This window comes from Dendrobates tinctorius, unplaced genomic scaffold, assembly GCF_039654945.1.
Source record: "Dendrobates tinctorius isolate UK_male_01 unplaced genomic scaffold, ASM3965494v1 ptg000010l, whole genome shotgun sequence".
Lineage (NCBI taxonomy): Eukaryota > Metazoa > Chordata > Amphibia > Anura > Dendrobatidae > Dendrobates > Dendrobates tinctorius.
In genome coordinates, this window is record NW_027361678.1 from 12,841,038 (window position 1) to 12,866,861 (window position 25,824).

At 48.7% G+C, this 25,824-nt stretch overlaps 1 protein-coding gene across 1 annotated transcript; it reads left to right on the forward strand.

The window, feature by feature from the left end:
• Positions 1 to 1,581: 1,581 nt before the first annotated feature.
• Positions 1,582 to 24,771, forward strand: DIO2 (iodothyronine deiodinase 2). Its single transcript, XM_073587076.1, has 2 exons — positions 1,582 to 2,528; positions 21,066 to 24,771. The coding sequence occupies exons 1-2, from the start codon at positions 2,307 to 2,309 to the stop codon at positions 21,624 to 21,626; spliced, it is 783 nt and encodes a 260-aa protein (XP_073443177.1). The 5' UTR covers positions 1,582 to 2,306; the 3' UTR covers positions 21,627 to 24,771.
• Positions 24,772 to 25,824: the final 1,053 nt, after the last annotated feature.

Consider the following 25,824-nt stretch of genomic DNA (forward strand, 5'->3'; position numbering starts at 1 on the left):
TAGCAGGGTGCACAGTGCAGGACAGAGGGGGCTCAGAGATCAGGTGTGGAGTGCAGATAGCAGGGTGCGCAGTGCAGGACAGAGGGGCTCAGAGATCAGGTGTGGAGTGCAGATAGCAGGGTGCACAGTGCAGGACAGAGGGGGCTCAGATCAGGTGTGGAGTACAGATAGTAGGGTGCACAGTGCAGCACAGAGTGGGCTCAGAGATCAGGTGTGGAGTGCAGATAGCAGGGTGCGCAGTGCAGGACAGAGGGGGCTCAGAGATCAGGTGTGGAGTGCAGATAGCAGGGTGCGCAGTGCAGGACAGAGGGGGCTCAGAGATCAGGTGTGGAGTGCAGATAGCAGGGTGCGCAGTGCAGCACAGAGTGGGCTCAGAGATCAGGTGTGGAGTGCAGATAGCAGGGTGCGCAGTGCAGGACAGAGGGGGCTCAGAGATCAGGTGTGGAGTGCAGATAGCAGGGTGCGCAGTGCAGGACAGAGGGGCTCAGAGATCAGGTGTGGAGTGCAGATAGCAGGGTGCGCAGTGCAGGACAGAGGGGCTCAGAGATCAGGTGTGGAGTGCAGATAGCAGGGTGCGCAGTGCAGGACAGAGGGGGCTCAGAGATCAGGTGTGGAGTGCAGATAGCAGGGTGCGCAGTGCAGGACAGAGGGGGCTCAGAGATCAGGTGTGGAGTGCAGATAGCAGGGTGCGCAGTGCAGCACAGAGTGGGCTCAGAGATCAGGTGTGGAGTGCAGATAGCAGGGTGCGCAGTGCAGGACAGAGGGGGCTCAGAGATCAGGTGTGGAGTGCAGATAGCAGGGTGCGCAGTGCAGGACCGAGGGGCTCAGAGATCAGGTGTGGAGTGCAGATAGTAGGGTGCACAGTGCAGCACAGAGTGGGCTCAGAGATCAGGTGTGGAGTGCAGATAGCAGGGTGCGCAGTGCAGGACCGAGGGGCTCAGAGATCAGGTGTGGAGTGCAGATAGCAGGGTGCGCAGTGCAGGACCGAGGGGCTCAGAGATCAGGTGTGGAGTACAGATAGCAGGGTGCGCAGTGCAGGACAGAGGGGCTCAGAGATCAGGTGTGGAGAGCAGATAGCATGGTGCGCAGTGCAGGACAGAGGGGCTCAGAGATCAGGTGTGGAGTGCAGATAGCAGGGTGCGCAGTGCAGGACAGAGAGGGCTCAGAGATCAGGTGTGGAGTGCAGATAGCAGGGTGCGCAGTGCAGGACCGAGGGGCTCAGAGATCAGGTGTGGAGTGCAGATAGCAGGGTGCGCAGTGCAGGACAGAGGGGCTCAGAGATCAGGTGTGGAGTGCAGATAGCAGGGTGCGCAGTGCAGGACAGAGAGGGCTCAGAGATCAGGTGTGGAGTGCAGATAGCAGGGTGCGCAGTGCAGGACAGAGGGGCTCAGAGATCAGGTGTGGAGTGCAGATAGCAGGGTGCTCAGTGCAGGACAGAGGGGCTCAGAGATCAGGTGTGGAGTGCAGATAGCAGGGTGCGCAGTGCAGGACAGAGGGGCTCAGAGATCAGGTGTGGAGTGCAGATAGTAGGTTGCACAGTGCAGGAAGAGTGCTGCTGAACAAAGGTGAAGCTCTCCACCCTCTGGCAGTCAGGTAAAGCACCGCTAGCTGCTGGCTGAGAAGTTGTGAGACGATGAAGGAGGAGTCAGCCTGCTCCTCTCCTTTAATAACAGTCCCGCCTGCAGTTTTGGAGCGGCTCTCTCCCTATTCAGAGCATCCCCAGCACTAATGCCCTCTCCTCCCCTGACGTCAAAGAGCAGATCACAGGAAGATTAGGGTTTTTCATTTCTCTTATTGCAGCAATTAGCCCGGGACTGTATAAAAGGACGAGAGAAAGGGGAGGGAGGCAGAGGGAAACGTGGGGACAAAAAGAGACAGCTGAGAGGCAGAGACAGCCAGAGGAGGGTGGGAGGAAGGAAGAAAGGGGAGTTTAGCCTCTTCCAGCTGAAAAAAAAATCCACCTGGTCCAACAAAGTTCCGAAACTTTTTTCCTATAAGCAATGAGAGGAAGCAGCTGAAGCCACGCTGCAGACGCTCCTCTGTGAGGACAGCAGTGCTGCAGACGATCCTATGTGAGGACAGACAGCAGTGCTGCAGACGATCCTATGTGAGGACAGACAGCAGTGCTGCAGACGATCCTATGTGAGGACAGACAGCAGTGCTGCAGACGATCCTATGTGAGGACAGACAGCAGTGCTGCAGACGATCCTATGTGAGGACAGACAGCAGTGCCGCGGACACCTGCTCAGTGCATCCTTCTCATTCCCGGCAGTAAGCGCCGCTCAGTGTGGAGGAAGGCGGCCGTGATGGGGCTGCTCAGTGTGGACCTGCTCATCACTCTGCAGATCCTGCCCGGCTTCGTCTCGAACTGTCTCTTCCTGGCTCTCTATGACTCTGTGGTGCTGGTGAAGCACGTGCTCCTGCAGCTGAACCGCTCCCGCTCCCGGCAGAGCCCATGGCGGCGGATGCTCACCCCGGAGGGGCTGCGCTGTGTCTGGAACAGCTTCCTATTGGACGCTTACAAGCAGGTATGAGTGGCGCCGCTTCTGCGCGGCGGCTGCACGTGTGCTTAGCGCTGACGATAGTGTCCCCTCTGCTGCACAGGTCTGTGACGTGCTGTGTGCACAGGATTAATACGCATGCTGATTGTATTGCTTTACATGAAGTGCCGGCTCCTCTGGGGACAGTGAAAAGTGACATTGCTAGGATGTGAACATTAGACCCTCTCTGGAGACAACGTTTCCACAGCCACCAGAACCTTTCCCCAGAGGGAATCTGCAGGGATTGTGCTTTCCAGAAAGTGCAGATCATCCGCGCTGTCGTCGGAGGGGTCATCCGCGCTGTCGTCGGAGGGCGCATCCGCGCTGTCGTCGGTGGGGGCATCCGCGCTGTCGTCGGAGGGGTCATCCGCGCTGTCGTCGGAGGGGTCATCCGCGCTGTCGTCGGAGGGGTCATCCGCGCTGTCGTCGGAGGGGTCATCCGCGCTGTCGTCGGTGGGCGCATCCGCGCTGTCGTCGGAGGGGTCATCCGCGCTGTCGTCGGTGGGCGCATCCGCGCTGTCGTCGGTGGGCGCATCCGCGCTGTCGTCGGTGGGCGCATCCGCGCTGTCGTCGGAGGGGTCATCCGCGCTGTCGTCGGTGGGCGCATCCGCGCTGTCGTCGGAGGGGTCATCCGCGCTGTCGTCGGTGGGCGCATCCGCGCTGTCGTCGGAGGGGTCATCCGCGCTGTCGTCGGTGGGCGCATCCGCGCTGTCGTCGGAGGGGTCATCCGCGCTGTCGTCGGTGGGCGCATCCGCGCTGTCGTCGGAGGGGTCATCCGCGCTGTCGTCGGTGGGGGCATCCGCGCTGTCGTCGGTGGGGGCATCCGCGCTGTCGTCGGTGGGGGCATCCGCGCTGTCGTCGGTGGGGGCATCCGCGCTGTCGTCGGAGGGGTCATCCGCGCTGTCGTCGGAGGGGTCATCCGCGCTGTCGTCGGAGGGGTCATCCGCGCTGTCGTCGGTGGGCGCATCCGCGCTGTCGTCGGAGGGGTCATCCGCGCTGTCGTCGGTGGGCGCATCCGCGCTGTCGTCGGAGGGGTCATCCGCGCTGTCGTCGGTGGGGGCATCCGCGCTGTCGTCGGTGGGCGCATCCGCGCTGTCGTCGGTGGGCGCATCCGCGCTGTCGTCGGTGGGGGCATCCGCGCTGTCGTCGGTGGGGGCATCCGCGCTGTCGTCGGTGGGGGCATCCGCGCTGTCGTCGGTGGGCGCATCCAAGCTATCGTTAGTAGGGCGCATCTGCTCTGTCATCGTTGGGTTCGTACTCTGTCGTTGGTGGTCATATCTGTATTGAGAAGAGTCCTGCAGGGTGAAGTGGTGTTGTTGTAAACAATCCCTATGTTGTGCCACCTTCAGTTGGCATCAGGGCATCATACCTCAATACTGCCCTCTGCTGGTGCACACATCTGATCAATCATTACTGCAGTTGTTGCAGGACTTTATTGCCTGGGCAGTTTTACTGAACAGCTCTGGAAACACAAGGTCTTTAATGTATGAATGAACAATTTAATTAGTGGATTCCTGCAGAAATTTGCTGCTCAGTTCATTTTTTCGGTTGTTTTCTATGGAAATTCCACTCGAAGAAATAAGTAAATGTTTTCATGAAGAAGAGGCCACAATGCAAAAATGACAAGTGCAATATCATATAGAGCAGCCTGGGCACCTTTATCTCCTTCGCTGCACACCGTAGTAGGAATGCTGTTGTATTCGTAGCTAATGATGGGCAGGATGACAACGTCATCGGAACCATCTCTAGATGCAGACTCTAATGCAGGGGTCCCCAACCTGTAGCTCGGGAGCCACATGTGGCTCGCGGTCGCATGAGTTGTGGCTCGCGGCTGTCTGCCAGCTTGGTTTATTAGCTCCAGGTCTAGCAAACAGGTATGAAGAGCACATCTCAAACTGCTGAATTTTGTGAGTAGCCCTGCACAGAAGAGCAGATCTGGATGCACATATACTGGTATTAGGGGTTTCGATTTAATTTAAGTAAGGTATGCTGGAGACAGGATGATACTACCTGTGAGAGGTGGTGCCTGAAGCTGGATGGGAGGATACTGAATGGGGGTATTGTGGGGATCACTGGATCTTGTACTGCTTCGGGGTGATTTCTGTGGAGAAGCTTTAGTTATCATTAAACCTGTGATGGGGGGTGCAGGTGCTGGATGTGGCTCGCGACCCTCTCTCAGAGCTGAATGTGGTTCTCTAGGTCAGAAAGGTTGGGGACAACTGCTCTAATGTATGCTGTGAGATACACTATGACATTTGCACGGTGCTGACCACTTCCTAGCGTCGGCTCTCGGTGTCCCATCACACAGCTGATAGTACGAGGTTTGCCAGAGAGGCTTTATGCGACTGCGTGCCTCTCGCTGGCAAGTGCACAACTCATTCAAGAGAAGGTCCAGTGAAATGCCAAGCAGGAGGCGGATTAATATCCAGGATGATCTGGCATACAACACATGCCAACGTCATAGGTCTCCAGCCATGCTGCGCTGCCACGCGTGGGAGGCTGGGGCTATTGTGCAGAGCCGGTCAGCACACCTAGAAGTAGAGGAGCAGACAGGCATTGTTTGATTTCCTTGAGAAATCTGGCAGCGCGAAGGTGAAAAGAGAATATGTTCTACCATGCCAAGACTAAAGGCTTGCCATGCCGCAGTCTGAGATTGTAACTTTTCTCTTGTGGTTTATTTTTTTACTAAGTATTTGCTGAATAAGGGAAAATGCAATTTGTACATAACTTGTTGCAATGGGTGGAGATGCAAGGCGTAGTTACTTTATTTCTTATGGTGTTCTCAGTAATCTCTTGGCATTCATTAATGGGCAAGATCCAGATTGTCTCCAGGGAATGACTAAACCATAGTGAACCTGCCAGCTGTACAAGAGCTCCCCTTGGGCAGATCCGTCTGCTTTGCATTAGTGCAGAATGTGTGTGCAAAAGGGGAAAAAAACCTTTTCTGCAGAAATGTCTAAATCCCAGCTGATAAAGAGAACATGTGGCTGAGTGTCTGGGCTCGGGAACACACCGTTACCAGAGAGCCTTTGCTTTCCATTCTGTTCTAGATGGAGGTTTGAGCAATTTGTCACTTGTGCACCACATGTAATACTCCACCAAGACAAACAGCCCAAGTAATTTATGACTTGGTCCCGATACATATTCATACATCCCCCCGAGAGGTGATACAGGTGTTTCTCTGGTACAGAAGAAATCTTTCCAGCTCTTTCTGCGGTCTCTGAAGGATCACCAGTAGCTCCGGCTTCTCATGTGTGTTCCAGTTTAGACTTTATTGGTCAGCGTTTTGGACTCTGCGGTGCGTCTGGAATTCTAGATTGCCAACAATGTGTTTCTGGAATGTACATTATTCAACGAAAGGAAAAAAAAGTCAAAGGGACACCAGGCATAAGTAACTGGCATGTCTCCGTCAACTCACGATAGTGAAGGGTGGCTCAACCTGTGGCCGTGATCAGGCGAAAGCTACTGAAGTCAGTGAGACAGATTACTGTACGGAGCTGTGACAGCTGGAGGGGAGTGATGGGGAACGGAAAATTTGGCTTTGTTCTTTGCCTCAAACACGATTGTCTTCTAAGCGAAAAACCCAGCACTTATGGTTAGGTTCAACCAGTCTTATTACTTGTACCAACTGCAGAAAGTAATCTTGTATTCCTGTGTCTCCCGAAACAGATGAGGCCTTAGGGTCTTGTTTCACATAGTGACGCACCAGCGATCCCGACAACGATGCGACCTGGTAGGGATCACTGGTGCGTCGCTAGTAAGATGTCAAACAGGCAGATCTCTTTAACGACGCACTAGCGATCCCGACAACAATGCGACCTGGTAAGGATCCCTGGTGCGTCGCTATTAAGATGTCAAACAGGCAGATCTCTTTAACGACGCACCAGCGATCCCGACAACGATGCGACCTGGTAACGATCCCTGGTGCGTTGTCACACAGCAGCTATTCTGAAAGATTCCAGCCTGCGTCCCTGAGTTCTGCGTCGCCAACGAAATCGCTCGTCGGCGTCAAACACAGCCATGCGCTCTGGCCAGCGGGACGCCAACGATGAAAAAATGGCCCAGGACATTCGAGCACGATCAGGAATATCCAGCGGGGGGCCGGTCGCTACTATGTGGCACACGTAGCGAGATCACAGGCGAGATCACTGTTGCGTCACAAAATCGGTGACGCGCTAGCAATCTCGCTATGTGAGACGGGGCCTTTAGAAATATTTTACAGCAATATTCTGAAAAGTTGCAGCAAATTAATTCATTATTATTTAGATCAATAAAAAAATGGATAAACAGAAAATATTTCGCATTTTTTTTATTCATGCATAACCAGTTTCATATTCTCTCATTACATTTGGGATAATTTGTTAGCCACAGCAGGACCTTAGTTTTCTACTTAACTGACGTCAACGACTGATAGGATGGTCAGAAAAAAAATCTGATCTCTGCCTTATCGGTAAATTATCACAATATGGAGAGGAGTTATACATCCTCTCTGGGTTTGAAGCACGTACAAATAAGACATTGATTAGAGAAACTTTTTTGTCCGGCTCCATACGCATACGGCCTGCCTCTCTATGAATAATATTTTAGCATAACCCAGAATCCATGTGTCCTCAGGGGTAAGAAGCCAAATGCAATCAGGATACAGGAAAACATTGCATAAGCAGGAAAAAATGAGCATGAAATGGTGAGTGCCAATGGCTTTGGTGTTTACGATGCCGTAAACTTTTAAGTGCTTTTCTCACAAAAGTTTTCCAAAGCCTGTGTGAAGCGTGAGAACAGAACGTCGCTCACAAGCCAAGAAAGGAGAGTCAGATGGAAATGGTTTGGCCATGCTCTGGGGTCAGCGACCGAGCAGCTGATGGCTGAGTCACATTGGACAGAGCTCATCCACTAACCCAGGACCCGGAGAGCAGTTACATTAAGTCCTCCAATGAGCAGAGAATCAAAACTAATAGGAGTAATGTACTAGGAAGAAAACTACTAAGCGTCTGCAATTTTCATGTGGACATACCAGCAAAAATGAGACCAGCAAAGAAAATAAACAATGGTTGGGTTTGTAGTTCTGCTGTTTTACATCGCACCTGGGTTGTTGCCTCTTAACAGTCATATTATTAGGTGGTTTACACAGGATGGATAGTGAAGTGAGAGGATTCACAATATAGATAAGACTGTGTGGAATAGTCCAATGGTCCCCACTTTAGAAAAATGGATCTGACTACAATAACAGACAGTGAAAACAGATGTCCACAATGATGCTGTCCAAGTGCATACAGCCGCTAAACCTCAGCTGAGAACATGTGCTGCGCAGCCGGGAAACACTCCAGCCAATTCTATAGTGCAGCCCAAGCTGAAGGTCTGCACCAAGTACATGAATCACATACGTCCTATCCATTCAAAGTTGACATTTTTGTTGCTAACAGTATGTAAGAGAGAGTGTACAATGGAAGATGAGATTCCCCAGTGGTGTGCACCATTTGTGATCAGAGACTGACGCCTACTGCTCAAGCGGAACTAGAAGAAAGAAGACGTGTTGCAGGAAGGAAGGGTCTCCGGGAACTGTCCAACTTGGGAAAGAAATCGGAGGAGGGGTCTGTTAAACTAACGCGCCCCATGGTCAAGGAGCACAATGTGGGGCTTTGCACCCCTGAAAGAGGGTATGAAGACTCTGAAGATATAGTTTCTTAAAGACATACTACCTGGGTCAAGTTCAATGGGCAACACATCCACTGTTTAATGGACACCGGGTCCCAGGTGACCACTTCCCAGACTTAGCCCACTGCACAAAAGAACCAACCATCCCACTAGTGGCTGCCAAACAGCTGCTCATTCCTGTGGCTGGAGTAGTGTGAATATCCAAACAAGTGTGCGGGAAAGATCTGAACAAGAAGGGGTTCGTATTAGTGTGAGGCACCTCAAGGGGGGGGAGGGAGGGAGGGGGGGGCCCATTGTGACCCTGGAAATGAATATCTTGAAAGAAGTTTGGCAATTCCTGGCTGATGGATGACACAATGCAAGCAAGAGAGTGTTATCAGCTTGTATGAGTCAGGTAGATTCAGAGGTTGCCAGACGCCTCCCAGTGCCTCGGCAAAGTAGTAGTACACCAGGATGCTACTGTGACCTTCCTTTCCAGTGGGGCAGACTGTACTCACCATGCCAGTACAGGCCCATGTGCCAGTGGAACAAGTAGAAGTACATATTGAAGTACCCATTGTGACCCTGGAAATGAATATCTTGAAAGAAGTTTGGCAATTCCTGGCTGATGGATGACACAATGCAAGCAAGAGAGTGTTATCAGCTTGTATGAGTCAGGTAGATTCAGAGGTTGCCAGACGCCTCCCAGTGCCTCGGCAAAGTAGTAGTACACCAGGATGCTACTGTGACCTTCCTTTCCAGTGGGGCAGACTGTACTCACCATGCCAGTACAGGCCCATGTGCCAGTGGAACAAGTAGAAGTACATATTGAAGTACCCATTGTGACCCTGGAAATGAATATCTTGAAAGAAGTTTGGCAATTCCTGGCTGATGGATGACACAATGCAAGCAAGAGAGTGTTATCAGCTTGTATGAGTCAGGTAGATTCAGAGGTTGCCAGACGCCTCCCAGTGCCTCGGCAAAGTAGTAGTACACCAGGATGCTACTGTGACCTTCCTTTCCAGTGGGGCAGACTGTACTCACCATGCCAGTACAGACCCATGTGCCAGTGGAACAAGTAGAAGTACATATTGAACCAACAGACGGATTGCTGGTTATCGGGAGCCTAGCCGCCGTGCGTCGAAAATGCGCACCTGTGCACTGTATCAACTTAAGTGGAACAAGATTACAGTTAACTCCCTTGAAGGAAATGTGTGAAGTGCACGTAATCACAAAAGATCTCATAAGGTCTGATGCCATAGAACTGACTCGTGTGAAAGGTGACCCATGGACTCTGTCAGTATCTTTTCAACACCAAGGAGAGTAAGGGTGAAGTTCAAACCGGCCACAATCTCTTGGAGCAGATAATAACAATAATCTTTATTTTTATATAGCGCTAACATATTCCGCAGTGCTTTACAGTTTGCACACATTACCATCGCTGTCCCCGATGGGGCTCACAATCTAAATTCCCTATCAGTATGTCTTTGGAATGTGGGAGGAAACCGGAGTACCCGGAGGAAACCCACGCAAACACAGATGTTGTCCTTGGTGGGATTCGAAGCCAGGACTCCAGCGCTAACCACTGAGCCACCGTGCCGCCCAGATAGAAGCAAATCGGACAGAGTTCACCCCCTGATAAGTGGGGCAGGTAGAAGACCTACTATGGCTGTACCAATGGTTGTTCATTTAACATAACTACTCTGGGTGCACTAAAGCCATTCAACAAGAGATCCCTATGGGAACTATAGCCCCCATCCGAGAAAGGTAACAGCAGATCCCACCTCAAATGTAACAGAAAGTGAAGGATTTGCTATCACATATGCTGCAAAATTGAGTGATATGGGAGAGTTAAAATCATTGGGCTGCACCCATTGCAATGATTCGGAAGAAGGATGGGATATTGAGATTCAACGTGGACTAGTGATGACTGAATGCTTGCACCGTACGAGAATCTTACCCACTGCCAAAGATAGAAGAATTTCTGAACACCTTGGGCAAGGCCAAATACTTCTCGTCCCTTCATTTGGCCAGTGGCTTTTGGCAGGTCCCCCGTAACTGCTAAGGACCGACCAAACACTGGCCTTCATCTTTTCTATGGAGCTATTAGAGTTCAACCGGATGCTGTTCTTGTTAACTAATGCACCAGAAACGTTTCAACACCTGATGGAAAGGTGCCTCGGAGACCTGAACTTTGAAGCAACCTGATATATCTTGATGATATTTACCCTGCCACCTTCGAAGAACATCTTGTTAGGTTGAAACAACTCCAGAGGCATGGGCTGAAGATCAAGTCTCGGAAGTGCCACTTGGGACAAACTCTCCATCGCGGGGGTCTATCCCACCATGGAGAAAAGTAGCTGCTGTACAAAAATGGCATACACCTATGACACTAACAGAGCTGAGAACGTTTCCTGTGGCTGGTACTACTGAAGGCTCTTCAAGAAGTCCAAAACTGTGGCACCGTTACTTGAGTTGTTAAGAGGAACAGAGTTAGGGACCAAGCAACAGCTGATCTGATGGGGTCCCAGGCAAGAGGAAGCTTTCAGGGCACTGAAGCTGGCCCTGACCAATGCCCCCATTTTGGCATACGCCAATTTCTCCCAGCCCTTCGTATAGTACTCCACTGGAAACCTGTGCATGTTAGGGGTAGTGTTGGCTCAGGTGCACGAATAGAGCGAAAGAATGATCGCCTGTGCCAGTCGTTCGCTGAAGGACCCGAAAAGAAACATAATACATAATTACAGCTCATTCAAGTTGAAATTGGTGGTGCTGGTGTGGGTTAAGACTGACAAATTTGTGGAGTACCTGTTGGGACCATGAGACCATTAATAAGATATTTTAGTCGAAATGCGTCGGTTTATGCTCAAGGGTATCAGTGGTATGCCTGTCTATCTGTTTTTTAATAAAAAGACTTACAATAAAGGTGAAGTTTTGTCCTTAGTCAGCACTGGAGATGACTTTTTACTCTGTTGGGATCAGAAGTAAATGTACGAAAGGATAACAATCAACAAGTTATTCTTATTTATTTATATAGCACCATTAATTCCATGGTGCTGTATATGAGAAGCGGTTACATACAAAGTTATAGATATCGTTTACAGTAAACAAATTTACGATGACAGACTGGTACAGAGGGGATAGGACTCTGCCCTTGCGTGCTTATATTCTACAGGATAATGGGGAAGAGACAGAAGGTCGGGGGTGCAGCAGCTCTGGTGGTAGAGAGGCGGCGGCTCGGGTGGTGGTGAGGTGGCAGAATGGTTATTGCAAGCTGTAAGTTTTCCTGAAGAGATGGGTTTTCAGGTTCCGTCTGAAGGATCCGAGGGTGGTGGATAATCGGACGTGTTGAGGTGTGGAATTCCAGAGGATGGGGGATATTCGGGAGAAGTCTTGGAGGCGGTTGTGTGAGGAACGAATAAGTGTGGAGCAGAGTAGGAGGACTTGGGAGGATTGACGATTACGTGAGGGAAGATATTGGGAGATTAATTCAGAGATATAGGGAGGGGACAGGTTGTGGATGGCTTTGTAGGTCAGTGTTAGTAGTTTAACCTGTATTCGTTGAGGAATTGGGAGCCAGTGGAGAGATTTGCAGAGGGGAGAAACAGGGAGTAGCAAGGAGAGAGGTGGATTAGTCGGGCAGCAGAGGTGAGGACAGGCTGTAGTGGTGCAAGAGAGTTAGCAGGGAGGCCACAGAGGAGGGTGTTACAGTAATCAAAGCGGGAGATGATGAGGGCATGCACAAGAGTTTTAGTAGATTGAGGGGTGAGAAAGGGACGGATTCTGGAAATATTTTTGAGTTGGAAGCGACAGGAGGTAGCAAGAGTTTGGACATGCAGTTCAGTTTGAAGGACAGGTCAGAGTCGAGAGTTACTCCGAGGAAGCGGATTTCAGTTGCGGGAGAGAACGTGATGCCGTTTACCATAATAGATAGGTCTGGTAGGGGAGATACGCAAGATGGAGGAAAGATGATGAGTTCGGGTTTGTCTACATTGAGTTTTAGAAAGCGAGAGGTGAAGAAGGAGGATATGGCTGATAGACACTCTGGGATTCTGGACAGCAGAGAGGTGACATCTGGGCCAGAGAGGTAGATCTGAGTGTCGTCCGCATTCAGGTGGTACTGGAAGCCATGGGACTTTGAGTTGTCCTAGGCCAAGGGTATAGATGGAAAAAAGTAGGAGCCTCAGGACAGAGCCTTAAGGGACTCCAACAGAGAGAGAGCGGGATGAGGAAGTGGTGTGGGAAACGCTAAATGTGCGGTCAGAAAGGTATGAGGCAATCTAGGACAGGGCAAGGTCTTTGATGCCAAGGGAAGAAAGAATCTGTAACAGTAGGCAGTGGTCGACTGTGTCGAAGGCAGAGGACAGGTCGAGAAGGAGGAGGATGGAGAACTGTCTGTTAGCTTTGGCTGTGAGTAAGTCAGTAAGTGGTGGGGGCAAAAGTCAGATTGGAGATTGTCAAGGAGAGAGTTAGTGTCCCGTTACATTTAGCGATGCATCGGCAATCCCAACAACAATACGACCCAGTCAGGATCGCTGGTGCATCACTAAATGGTCGCTAGTAAGCTGCCAAGCAGGCAGATCTCACCAGCGACGCAGCAACGATCCAGCGATGCTCAGCAGTCGCTCTTACCTGTCACACCGCAGCCATGATGATGACTTCCGGCTGCGTCCATGCGTCGCTAGTAGGCGCCAGCGTGACGTCAATGAGGAGAAAATGGCCCAGGACGTTCCAGCGCGATCAGCGATATCCAGCAGGGGGGCCGGTCACAGGTACGTGTCACATGTAGCGAGATTGCTAGCGATATCACTGTTGCGTCACAAAATCGGTGACGCTTTAGCGATATCGCTATGTGTAAAAGGCCCTTTAGATGAGAGGTGGGAGGAGAGTTGAGCATGGACATGCTGCTCAAGGAGTTTGGAAGCAAACGGGAGCAGTGATATGGAGCAATAGCTGGGCATAGCAGTTGGGTCAAGGTTAGTTTTTTTTTGAGGATGGTTGTGATGGTGGCATGTTTGAAGGCAGAGGGAAAGGTACCAGAAGAGAGCGATAGGTTGAAGAGATGGGTTAGGGCTGGAATGAGCGTGTTAGTGAGGTTGGGGAGCAGGTGAGAAGGAATGGGGTCAAGTGCACAGGTGGTAAGGTGTGATTTGGAAAGGAGGTGAGTAAGCTCTCCTTCAGTGATGTTGACGAGGGAGGTTATTAGGGAAGGGCAGAGGTCTGGTATATGGAGTGGTTGGGGTGGTGGAACAGTAAAGGTTTGCCTTGTTTGGTCGATCTTATTTTTGAAGTAGGTGGCAAAGTCCTCGGCAGAGATGAGGGAGTTGGAGGTGGCAGTGATGGGCGGAGGAGAGAGTTGAATGTGTTGAACAGTTGTTTTGGGTTGTAGGATAATAAAGATACAAGTTGGGCTCATTGGAACAGAGGTGGGTTGCAAGAATGTCCAAATACTTGTAGTAGATCTCGTCGGTCAAAGTCTGAGAACACGTATGCAGACGCCTTGTCACGGGTGACTCAGGAGGGCCTGAGGAAGGATGCAGATAGGGAGCTGCAGAGTGACGGAATCCCAGACTGCAAGCATTTGTGGCAGCCGTAGTAGCCCCCCAAGAAGCAGGGGTGGAGCCCAAACTCACTCAGATCACGGGCTGCCTGAATTGGCGGAATTACGTAAATGGGTTGCTCTAAGATAGAAGCCCAAGAGGGAGAAAAGAATGGGTTTGTCTGCAAGTGCTTTGCAGATCCTGGGGCAATGGGAAAGACTTTTCATGAAAAATGGTTTGCTGTACTGAACATTTCAGCTAACTCGAGTGTTTGGCATCACCTAGCAAGTAGTGATCCCAGAGAGGATTGCGGGAAAAACTGGCCAAGGAATCCCACGAGAAAGGTGCCCACTTTGGTACTGAAAAGTCCTTCCGGTGGCTGAAACATCTGGTGTATTGGCCTCAACTACGTCAAATGGTGGGAGAGGCCTGCCAACGGTGTTAGTTGGCCACATCTCCAAAACATAGAGCCCTTACCAAAGTAATCCAGACCTCCGCACACCTGGAAGTTTTAATGGTCAACTATCTGATGACCGGGACATCTCCTAATGGTTACAAATATTGTCTGGTGATGACTGATCATTTCACTACGTTACCAGTGGTGACTTCAATGAGGGACCAGACAGCTGAGACTGCGGCCAAGGCCATATCTTGGGACTTCATTCGCGCGTATGGGTTCTGAAGAGAATACATTTGGACAAGGGGCCAGCTTCCAAGGGATGGTAATGGAAGAATTACACCACCTATTTGGTGTTAAGTCTTGGATGACACCATACCACCCGCAAGGGAATGGAGCCTGTGTGCACTTCAGCTGAACGCTGCTTCCTAAGCTGATGTACGATAGAGCAGGGTTCCCCAACTCCAGTCCTCAAGGCCCACCAACAGGTCATGTTTTCAGGATTTCCTTAGTATTGCCCAGGTGATAATTGCATCACCTGTACTTATTGTAAATCCTGAAAACATGACCTGTTGGTGGGCCTTGAGGACTGGAGTTGGGGAACCCTGCGATAGAGGTTTCGATCTGGGGCGGTGCAGCAGATGGGATGGAGGCCAGCCTGTGTTAGGAAGGCCCAGAAAGCTTGAATTGATTTTGTCATCTTCCCATGTGGTCAGTGGAATTAATTTTACCACGGAACAGATTCTCTATTTAGACTTCTTTAACTCTTTTCCTGGAGCCCAATTTATCCACTTAACATCACCCATTAGGACACAATCCATCCAGCAATGGTGTCCTCATGTGGTTTATGTCCCTTGGGACTGAGCTAGACCACCATCTTGCTTCCTAGATCTTTATGTAGATTCTGAATAATACAAAGAACATTTCTGCGAGCCAGAAGATGACATTCAGCCTTATTTTTTTAATTTTGTATTCTCATAGATGGATAGTAATTTGAGTCTACAGTATTTCTGATAACTCTTTATTACTCCGTATTCTAGGCAAGCTATGTAAGACAGGCCAAATTAATTGTACATCTTACATGGGCAAAAAAGATAGTCTTGATATAGAATTTTCGATTACAAAAATGGTAGTAAGAGCTCAAATCTGCATATCAATTCAGCTGTGGTGCGTTTTTGTCTATTTTTTTCCGCACGTATTAATGACAAAACCTGATGTCGTGGAGTATTTTTGACTTGCAGATTTGGTGCAGAAAGTAATCTGCAGCGTCAATTCTCTGTGAATTTTGCCAGAGGTTTTCACCATTCACTTCACTCAAATACGCACTAAAAACAGGTGTTTTTGCAGCTGCTTTTTTCCTGCCAATAAATGCAGAAATTACACTCAATGTCTGCACATACCCTTTGAGTTGACGATGATGAGCCTCTCTCCAGCGTCACTAAAGATATATAATTCTTATTAGACACTTCTCACCACCAAGCTCCAGGAACCACGGCTCTTGGCTGAAGAGATGATGACTTGAAGTATGGATTTTCCACTCTTGGTGTCATACAAGGTATTACTAATTATGGGGGATCCTGTCTCCCTGTCCTCTCATCAGGAATAATGCTCAGCCTGGACTTCTCCATGTTATCCTGTCCCATGTATTGTTAGGCCACATTACCTACTGACTATAGTCTACGCTGGATGATACGTTTGGTACATCTTTAGTTATTGGTCTCTTGACCGACTTAGGCTATGTGCACACGCTGCGGTTTTTGCTGCGGTTCCACTGCGGTTTTGGCCCTGCGGAACTGCAGCAGTTCCGCAGACATGGTGCAGTAACATGTAACCCTATGGGTTTTCAAAACCGCAGTGCTCACGCTGCGGTGTTTTCTGCGCGGTTTTGCTGTGGGTTTTTTTTCCGCAGCATGTCAATTGTTTCTGCGGATTCCGCTGCGGTTTCACACCTTTAACATAGTAGAGGTGTGAAACTGCAGGGCAAAACCGCAGGCCAAACCGCAGCAAAACCGCAGGTCACTTTACCTGCGGTTCCGCGGGAAAAAACCCGCAGGTGAATCTGCAGCGTGTGCACATTGCCTTACTTTTGGACTTTTTAAATACCTAATATTTCATGACCGTTACCATAGCTTTTTCTGGTCATGAACCATTCCGGTAAATTCAGTTTCTCTTTTCGAATACAGCATAAACCCTGTACTAAACACATAATAAATAGGACTAGATGTGACTATTTGCTTCAATATTTGGTGCAGGTTTCCAGCAAAGTCAATATGCAATCAAAGCAGTAAAACAGCAGCAATGTCCAAGTGTTACCGACTAGTGGGAAAAATCCAACACAGACCATGAAGTAGGAATAATTGTGGAGCGACAGATATGTGTGGTGGCACTGACAGATCAGAGCTCTGCCCACCAGGGACATGGCAACGGGATCGGAGCACTCGTTCCCCGCACGCTGACCTTGTGCTGGAGTTTGCCTGGGAGACGCCAGGTGCACAGACAGATTTAGGGGCTTGTCCCTCCCAGTAATGATGTGAATTTACTAGCTGATATTTCTGGCTTGATTTCAGTAATAAATATTAACCGATTGTATGACAGCGGCTTTCCTGTCACACTGAGCCCTTCCATCCATTCTTGCATCAAGGCTGGAACCCTAATGACTTGTCGTGTGGAGCAGAGTTCTCTCCAGCTTTCTTTATGTTTAGTAGGTGGTAATGAAGTATGTCCGGCCGCTGCAGGCTCCAGTGATATTTACAGCTCGAACACGATTTCACACTTTAATTCTGCATATAATAAGTAACCTCACTACGTTTACTTGCGGTGCTCTGCTCACATGTCCAGCTGCATTCTCAATTCTACCAGTTGTCATTTCAGACAATGCATCTTCATTTTTGCTCAAATTCTCTCTCTGCTTAGTTGTGATCTTCTTGTTCTGGAGCTAGGTTCCTGGTGGGCTAGGTCCCTGGTGGGCTAGGTTTTCTTCCTATGTCCCTCAGTCCCGACTGCTTCCTCTTCTTTGGGTCTAATTGTACAGTGATCTCTTATAGCTTCACATAATTGCTTGTAGGGAGAACTTTGCCATCCGCATCTGGAAGTGCAGCAGGGGATGTATGGCTTCATATACAGTCGGCACTGTACATGAAGGGTTTGTACCAGTGCAAATCAACGCTAAGTGTTTTAAGATCTAGACCGGATCTTAAAGTTCATGCTTTCATACATGCAAATTATTATGTTTGTATCCCATTCACATGCTGCAGGAAACAAATAAATCAGTGCTGGTTTTATGCTGCAGATTTGTGACTGCAGCCGACCTATCGCAATCCATACAGTCTTCTTATGGGTCTTGGGATGTCACTAGACTGAACATATTGGAGGCAGATGGTGCAAACTTACAAACATACACAGGAGCGTTGTCAAGTGAATCAGAAAACAGGACCCAATCAGTGCCACCCGCGCTTTATGACTTTGTAAAAAGCAGAAGCTGAAGAAATTCCCAACCTGTTCTGCAATCATTTAAACTCTGGCTCTTGTAAATTGATGATTGAAGGGTCAGTTCCCTGCATTTAACCCCTTAATGCCATATGACTGGTATAGTACGTCATGAGAAGGTGGCAGTTCTCTTCATTTAAGTCAAGTGATTTAAGTGATTAAAAACTAAAATGTAAACCGTGAAATAAACATCTGCTGACATAGTCCAGACAGGAAGATGCAAAAGCACATAGAGTTCTCTGTAGGTACCCACTAGCCTCGTATATCGTCTATAGGTGGATGATGAAGGTAGCGTGTGCTGCACAGAGGGCCCCCATAACGCCTGGTGCATCGTCCTACAGGCGGATGATGGGGGCAGTGTGTGCTGCATAGAGGGCCCCGTAACATCTGTCACTCTGACTCATCTACCTACATGTGGCAACCAGTAGTGTAAAACATTAATAACGTTCTGCAATGACGAGATTTCTGGCCTCAGCCATAATACACAGAATTGTATCAGCACAGTTGGAGCCAATTAGAGACCACATATCCACGTCCACAGCTAATAATAAGACTATTGTGGAAAGAAATGGCTCCAATTACTGTTGATACAGAACACAGACACAGGCAGGGGAGATTTAATAGATGTCTGACAGATGAGCGGCCGGCCGCCTACCCCAATGACATGCACACTGATCGATGATCAGCGCCCACCTACCCCACTGACGGATGATCAGCGGCCGCCAACCCCACTGATATGCACACTGACTCATGATCAGCGACCACCTACTCCACTGACATGCATACTAACGGATGATCAGTCGCCGCATAACCCAGTGACATGCACACTGACGGATGATCAGCGGCCACATAACCCACTGACATGCACACTGACGGATGATCAGCGGCCACATAACCCACTGACATGCACACTGACGGATGATCAGCGGCCACATAACCCACTGACATGCACACTGACGGATGATCAGCGGCCACATAACCCACTGACATGCACACTGACGGATGATCAGCGGCCACATAACCCACTGACATGCACACTGACGGATGATCAGCGGCCACATAACCCACTGACATGCACACTGACGGATGATCAGCGGCCACATAACCCACTGACATGCACACTGACGGATGATCAGCGGCCACATAACCCACTGACATGCACACTGACGGATGATCAGCGGCCACATAACCCACTGACATGCACACTGACGGATGATCAGCGACCACATAACCCACTGACATGCACACTGACGGATGATCAGCGGCCACATAACCCACTGACATGTACACCGACAGATGATCAGCGGCAGCTTATCCAACTGACATGCACACTGACTGATGATCAGTGACCACCTACCCCACGGACATGCACACTGACAGATGATCAGTCGCCGCATAACCCACTGACATGCACACTGACGGATGATCAGCGGCAGCCTATCCCACTGACATGCACACTGACTGATGATCAGTGACCACCTACCCCACAGACATGCACACTGATGGATGATCAGCGGCCACATAACCCCCTGACATGCACACTGATGGATGATCAGCGGCGGCCTATCCCACTGAAATGCACACTGACGGATGATCAGCGGCCGCCTACCCCACTGACATACACACTGACGGATGATCAGTGGCCGCCTACCCCACTGACATGCACATTGACAGATGATCAGCGGCCACCTACCCCAGTGACATGCACACTGACTGATGATCAGTGACCACCTACCCCACTGACATTCACACTGACTGATGATCAGTGACCCCCTACCCCACTGACATGCACACTGATCAGCGGCAGCCTATCCCACTGACATACACACGGACGGATGATCAGCGACTGCCTACCCCACTAACATACACATGGACGAATGATCAGTTGCTACCTACCCCACGGACATACACACTGACCGATTATCAGTGGCAGCCTACCCTGCTGACAGATGATCAGCAGCAGCCTAACCCACTGATGATCAGTGGCCGCCTACCCCATGGATATACACACTGACAGATGATCAGCGGATACCTAAACCACGGACAAACACACTGACCGATTATCAGGGGAAGCCTACCCCACTGACATACAAACTGATCAATTATCAGGGGCAGCCTACCCCATGGACACACACACACTGACCGATGGACAGCAGCATTCTACCCCACGGACACACACTGACCGATGATCAGCAGCATCCTACCCCACTGATTTACACACTGACCGATTATCAGGGGCAGCTTACCCCACGGGCATACACACTGACCGATGATCAGCAGCAGCCTATCCCACTGACTTACACACAGGAAAAAGACCATCACCGACATCATCAAGGAGCCATTTATCCCAGAAGACGCCGCATTAGAGAGCAGTGAATTGCACAATCCTATTGCAGTGAATGAGCATTGTTGCCCAGAACTTAAGAATTGATGACGTATTGATATATCTGCTGGTTGGTGGGGGTGCCAGTTGTCAAATCCCCACCTACCTGAAATTGCTGGCCTTTTCTATGGATCCGTCAGCGGCCGAATAGACTCCATGCACAGAGTACAGCACTGCCATGCACGGCTGTATATCAGCAATACAAAAGAAGTAAGAAATGTTTGGGGCTGATGATTGCACTCCCGTACATCACACTTGCAGGACAGTATTCAGCTGAGCAGCGGGGGTGGCGGAGCGCGAACCCCACATCCAATACTGATGACCGGAGAATGGTCACTGTCCTCCCTTTCACAGCTGCTATTTAGAGGCCATATCACCGACCTCTGTAGCAGTAAAAAGAAATGGAAACTCACCAACTAGAAAACAAGGACCTTTCTGGATTTACCGTAGCAAATCAGGTCACACTCATCCCCACACTGTCTTCACTCAGGTCGCTCAGGTACGGGTGGTGTCACAGCGATCAACCAGATGAGTTACTATGTTTTGGACATATGGAGATCTTTTCCGCTCTACAGCAATATCTGAGGGCGCTGGTGGTAAAAGATTCAATGCAGTATCCTTGTAAATTATTGATCAATCTTTGCTCATTCTGTGTCCAGGAGTCCAGTGGGCAGTCTCAGGCAGCGATTGGTCCCAGGCATCAATTGACTGCACCCTGACACTAGGTTACACTTTATGAACACTGTCGCATGGCTGACATGACTGAAATGCTTAAAATAGTATTCAGGAGTGGTGTTCACACCAAACTAAAACAGAAGAACTAGGGAGTCACAATGTAAAACTAACTGTTTGGAGGGAAGAATGGATGCAAAATATTAATGAACTCAAAGAGTACTAGTGATAGAAATCTATCCCAAGATGAAAAAGGAAATAGCATAAGGGCTACAAAGATCTGTGTGGTCCTCTCCTGCCATCAGTCTTCTAGGTTTTTATGTTTTACTGTCAGTTGCATTTACCTTTTGTTCTTCATTTTCTTCTGCTTTACACTGTATGTTACTGACAGTCATCCCTTTTCTCATTTTCTGTAGGTAAAATTAGGAGGAGAAGCACCAAACTCCAGTGTCATCCATGTGTCCCGCAAGAAAGCAAGTAGCATCTCTGCAAAACCAGGGGCACCATGTAACCTTCTAGACTTTGCCAGCTCTGAGCGTCCATTGGTTGTCAATTTTGGATCAGCCACATGACCCCCCTTCGTAAGCCAGCTGTCAGTCTTCAGCAAGCTGGTGGAGGAGTTTTCCAATGTAGCCGATTTCCTTTTGGTCTACATTGATGAAGCTCATCCCTCGGATGGCTGGGCTGCTCCTGGTGTGGGCTCCTATGAAGTCAAAAAACACAGAAACCAAGAAGACCGATGTGCTGCAGCCAACAAACTCCTAGAGAAATACTCCCTCCCACCACAGTGCCAGGTGGTTGCTGACTGTATGGACAATAATGCCAATGTTGCCTATGGTGTCTCCTTTGAAAGGGTATGCATTGTGCAAAGGCAAAAAATTGTTTATCTTGGAGGTAAAGGACCTTTCTTCTATAACCTCCATGAAGTGCAGCAGTGGCTGGAACAGACATTTGGGGACAGAAGGTTGAACGATTAAGTAGTTAGAGCTGGGCCTGGAGAAACGATTCCTGAGGATGACCCAATGCACGGCCATCATGAAACAATGGTTGACACGTGATATTTCAGACCTTTGTCTTTGAAAATGAACACATGAAAACAACCACACTACAAAAAGTCACAATCCAGATGTGTGACATTAGCCTCACTGTGACCCCATCTCCACAGACCTCAAACCGTTGATCCCTCTTGTTCTAAAGGAATACACAGCAGTATCGGCAGAATGTAGGAAGACCAGGGTGCGGTAAAGGCAAGAAGGGAAAGAAATCAAAGAACCCCCCCCCACTTGACAGCTGTTGGAGAAACTAGTGGCCTTGCCATGTTCCTGGGAAACAGAAAGACAACGAGAAGGAAGACGGAGAAGCAGCAGGACTTATTACTTCACTCTTCAGGTGGACCTCATCCCGTCTCTTCAGATAATTTATTGTGTATTCATGAGTTGACAGCATCCACACATGACGCAGTTACCTCACGACTGATGCGCTCCCAGGAGCAATGGTCGGCACGGTCCTCATTGTTAGGTTTTTATTATTATTTTGGAGGAAGTTGGAGTCTTAGTAATTAATGTGTGGAAGCTGTAGGTACAGCCATAAATAAGCCTCCATGTGTTCTAATCACCACAAGGTGACATTTCCGGCATCAATTAGACACCAGCTTTAGGCAAGGTTTTGATAGGTGATGTTGACATTAAACACTGGTCCTATCTTAATGGCGGGCGTTTAGTCCTGAGGGCTCACACATGGGGCTGCACGCATCTCAAGGCCCTGACACATGGACATGAAAACCACAAAAATGCAGATTTACATCATAGGCTTCCATTTCTGCAAATGTATTCATGGTCGGGGATCAATGTCACATCTTAAAACAAGTCTGTAAAGCAGGGATCAAAAGAAACAGATTGTGGTTTTTCTCTTTATGGATACCAGCAAACGACCCCACAGAGTGACTGCATTACAAGGAATCTGTCAGCTAGCGTCCCTTCTGAGACGTCTATATGGCCATGTAGATTGTAGGAAGTTGAATACGACACCTGATATTTTGTGATCCGATCTCTTATTCCAGACAAATCCATGTTTTTCTTAATATGTAAATGAGCTGTTAAGATCTATGTACCAAACATAGATCTCCCTGAGACTCTGCCTCCAGAGCGTATTTTAAATAAAAGGGGGTGTTACCAATGTTAGATATGCAATTACTGACAGTCTGCTTTCCTTATCTACATGTCTCACCCTGGTAACGCCCTTTTTCATTTAAAATAAGCTCTGGAGGCAGAGTCTCAGGAAGATCTATGTCCGACCCATAGATCTTAACACTTCATTTAAATACTAAGAAAAACGTGGATTCCTCTGGAATAAGACATCGGATTGCAGATATCAAGGTGTCATTTTAGTCGTCTTCCTACAAACTACATGGCCATATAGACTGCTCAGAAGGGATGATCACTAATAGATCCCTTTAATGACATCATCCAGCCATATCAGATGGCGTATGCAATACTGGACCTGCAGTATCATTTGGTGATGCTAGGACAGTAAGACACAGTAGTAACGTGGGGCGATCTACTGCAGTTGTGCTGAGGTGCTACTGTGGAGAGCTCAGCTGTGTGCTATAATGAGCTGTTCACACTTTGCTTCATACAGTCTCATTGCACTGCAGGAAATGACATAGTGCTCTTTACTATGAATAATAATAAATAGCTTTACATTGCTTGCCAGTGACAGAAGCGTGCTGCCTAGTCTGAACATGATGGATTACTTCTGTATTTTACCAATCCCGTGCTGCCCGACCATGGTTCACTGTAATTTGCAGAACTTCAGGAAGGCTTAGATAGGGCTGGATCAGCAAGTAATGGTGGGTCCTAATGAAGAGGGAAGAATTATTCCAGAGGACATTGAATCTTTTGGAGCATTATAACAAATACCTCAGCAATGCATGTACCCACTGAGGGTAAAAGAGTGGAAAGAAAGGTGGGTGGAGGAAAGGATTGAGTTCCCGTGTAGGCGCCAGGTGACATGTCATAAGCCGAGCACTCCCCTCCATGTTGTGCAGATCTATCTGATGCTTGCAGATAAATCCCAGACATCCTTCTATGCTCCTTCTTTCTGGCTCATCCTTCCCACCCAGCAGACATATGGAGGGGTGACTATACAGTAGGTGACAGCGACGCGGCCTCATTGTGTGCGACTACTGCAGATCATTCTCGGCGTATACCATTGCCATCCAGGGATAAGAACTTTTTTCAATGCTGCCTGGCGATATAAGCAGGTACTGACATACTGCCGTATATTGTGTGCTGTATCCATATTCTGTTGTACTGTAGCTCAACATGTCAGCTCTCTATCCATATACCTTAGCAAGGTGGACGAACGGAGAAAGACGGAAACCTGGTTATGGGTGCAGGACTGAAAGAAAACTGTGTGTGCCTGGAACTGATGAGCACGTTGACATGGATGTAATTTGTCATTTATGCTTTTATACGACTTTTCAATGTCTCTGTTATGCTGTAATCACCAAAGGTGTCTTGATACTTAGCAGTCACATTGGCTGTGTCCTCCAGCACCAATGTCACCACCACTAGTGCCACCACCGTGCTCATTTATTTCCTTAAGGGCAGGCTGACAATTATCTACGAGTATGTATATTTTATATCATTTTTTATAATTATCCACTTTCATAGAAGACTCTTTATTTTGCTCTTTGTGGTATCACTTTATCTTTTGTTTTATATGATGCACCAGCAATCGGCCACTGGCAAACAGGTGTCATAATCCTGTGCCAGCCAAGATATTACCAATATATGTATACAGGGAAATGATACGTGAGGATAAGCCAAACATGAGCTGAGAGGGGAGGAGGCCATGCTCCTGCCGGGCGGCCACTGTGATGTGGGTATGATGGGCACCATTGAAAGAGACCAGCTCTCTGTTGCTGCCTGGATGGAGTCACATCATTGCTGCCCCCGGCAGGCGTAATCTTCACCCCTTCAGACCTGCTGGCTTCAGCACTCATCCTCTCCTCAATAACAGAGATGACCAGAACCCAACCTCTACAATATGGTGCTTCAGTAAGTATCAGTTAGCCATTGTCTTACTTGTATTTTAATAAAAAAATGGAAGAAAGCCTAATGGTTGTTTCGTATGTTAACTCCCACATTTACACTCAACCAACAAGCAGCCGTCATGTCACACAGAAGCAACCGACGTGATTCTCCCCATGGAAAAACAGAAGGAACAAGTAAGGAAAGCATGGCTCTGCAGTCATGAGCCACTCATCAGTGTCTGAAAAGTAGGCAGAAACTAGATTATAAATAGAGATGAGCGACGTTGCCTTTTTTTTATGGTCGAATTGGGTTTAATGAAACCCGACTTTCGCAAAAGTCGGGTCGAACGAAATCGTCCGACTATAGGGAAAAGCCGGAAGTCCGACTGAAACACGAAACCCCGTATAAGAAAATGGAGAAGCAAAGTCGGCAGGTAGTGGAGGACAGTAAACACCTACAGTGCCTATTTCAAGGCCAAAAACATCAATTCTTATTACTGAAGCTTGTCAACCTTAATTTACTTCATAATAATAGTTACGCATTGAAAACTGGGGCTTATTTGGCTAAAGTTGTCTGGGGTAGGGCTGGCTCCAGGTTTTCGTGTGCCCTGGGCCAAAGAGTGTCAGTGCGCCCCTTTAACACATACCACAACTCGTGATGCTCCGATACGGCACAGAAATATAGGTATAGTAGAATGACAAATACTTCACTGCTTACATGACATGACTGATCTATTTTAAATTGTACAATAGCTCAAAAAAAGGACAGTATATTACTCCATTGTGCGCCATACAGAATAATGAGCCCCATATGTTGTGAGTTCATTCTCTGGTTTACCAGTTATGAGTTCTCCTTCCAGACTCCCTCTGGTGGTAACAGGAGGTAGTGAGGCTGATTTGATCGGTGGAGATCTGCCACCTGAGAATGAGGATGAAGATTGGACCTCAGGAGTCTCAGATTGGATTTAAGACAGCCGACGCCCTATTCAGTTGCTGGTTATTCCTTCTGGCTTGTCAGCTCTTGGTTTTCAGCTCTGTTCCAGTCATCTAAAGCTAAGTTTTTCTGCTAATGTTCACACTTGATTTTGTTGGTCTATTCAGTTTTTTTGTGTGGTCAGCCAGCCCTGGCTGGGGGCTGT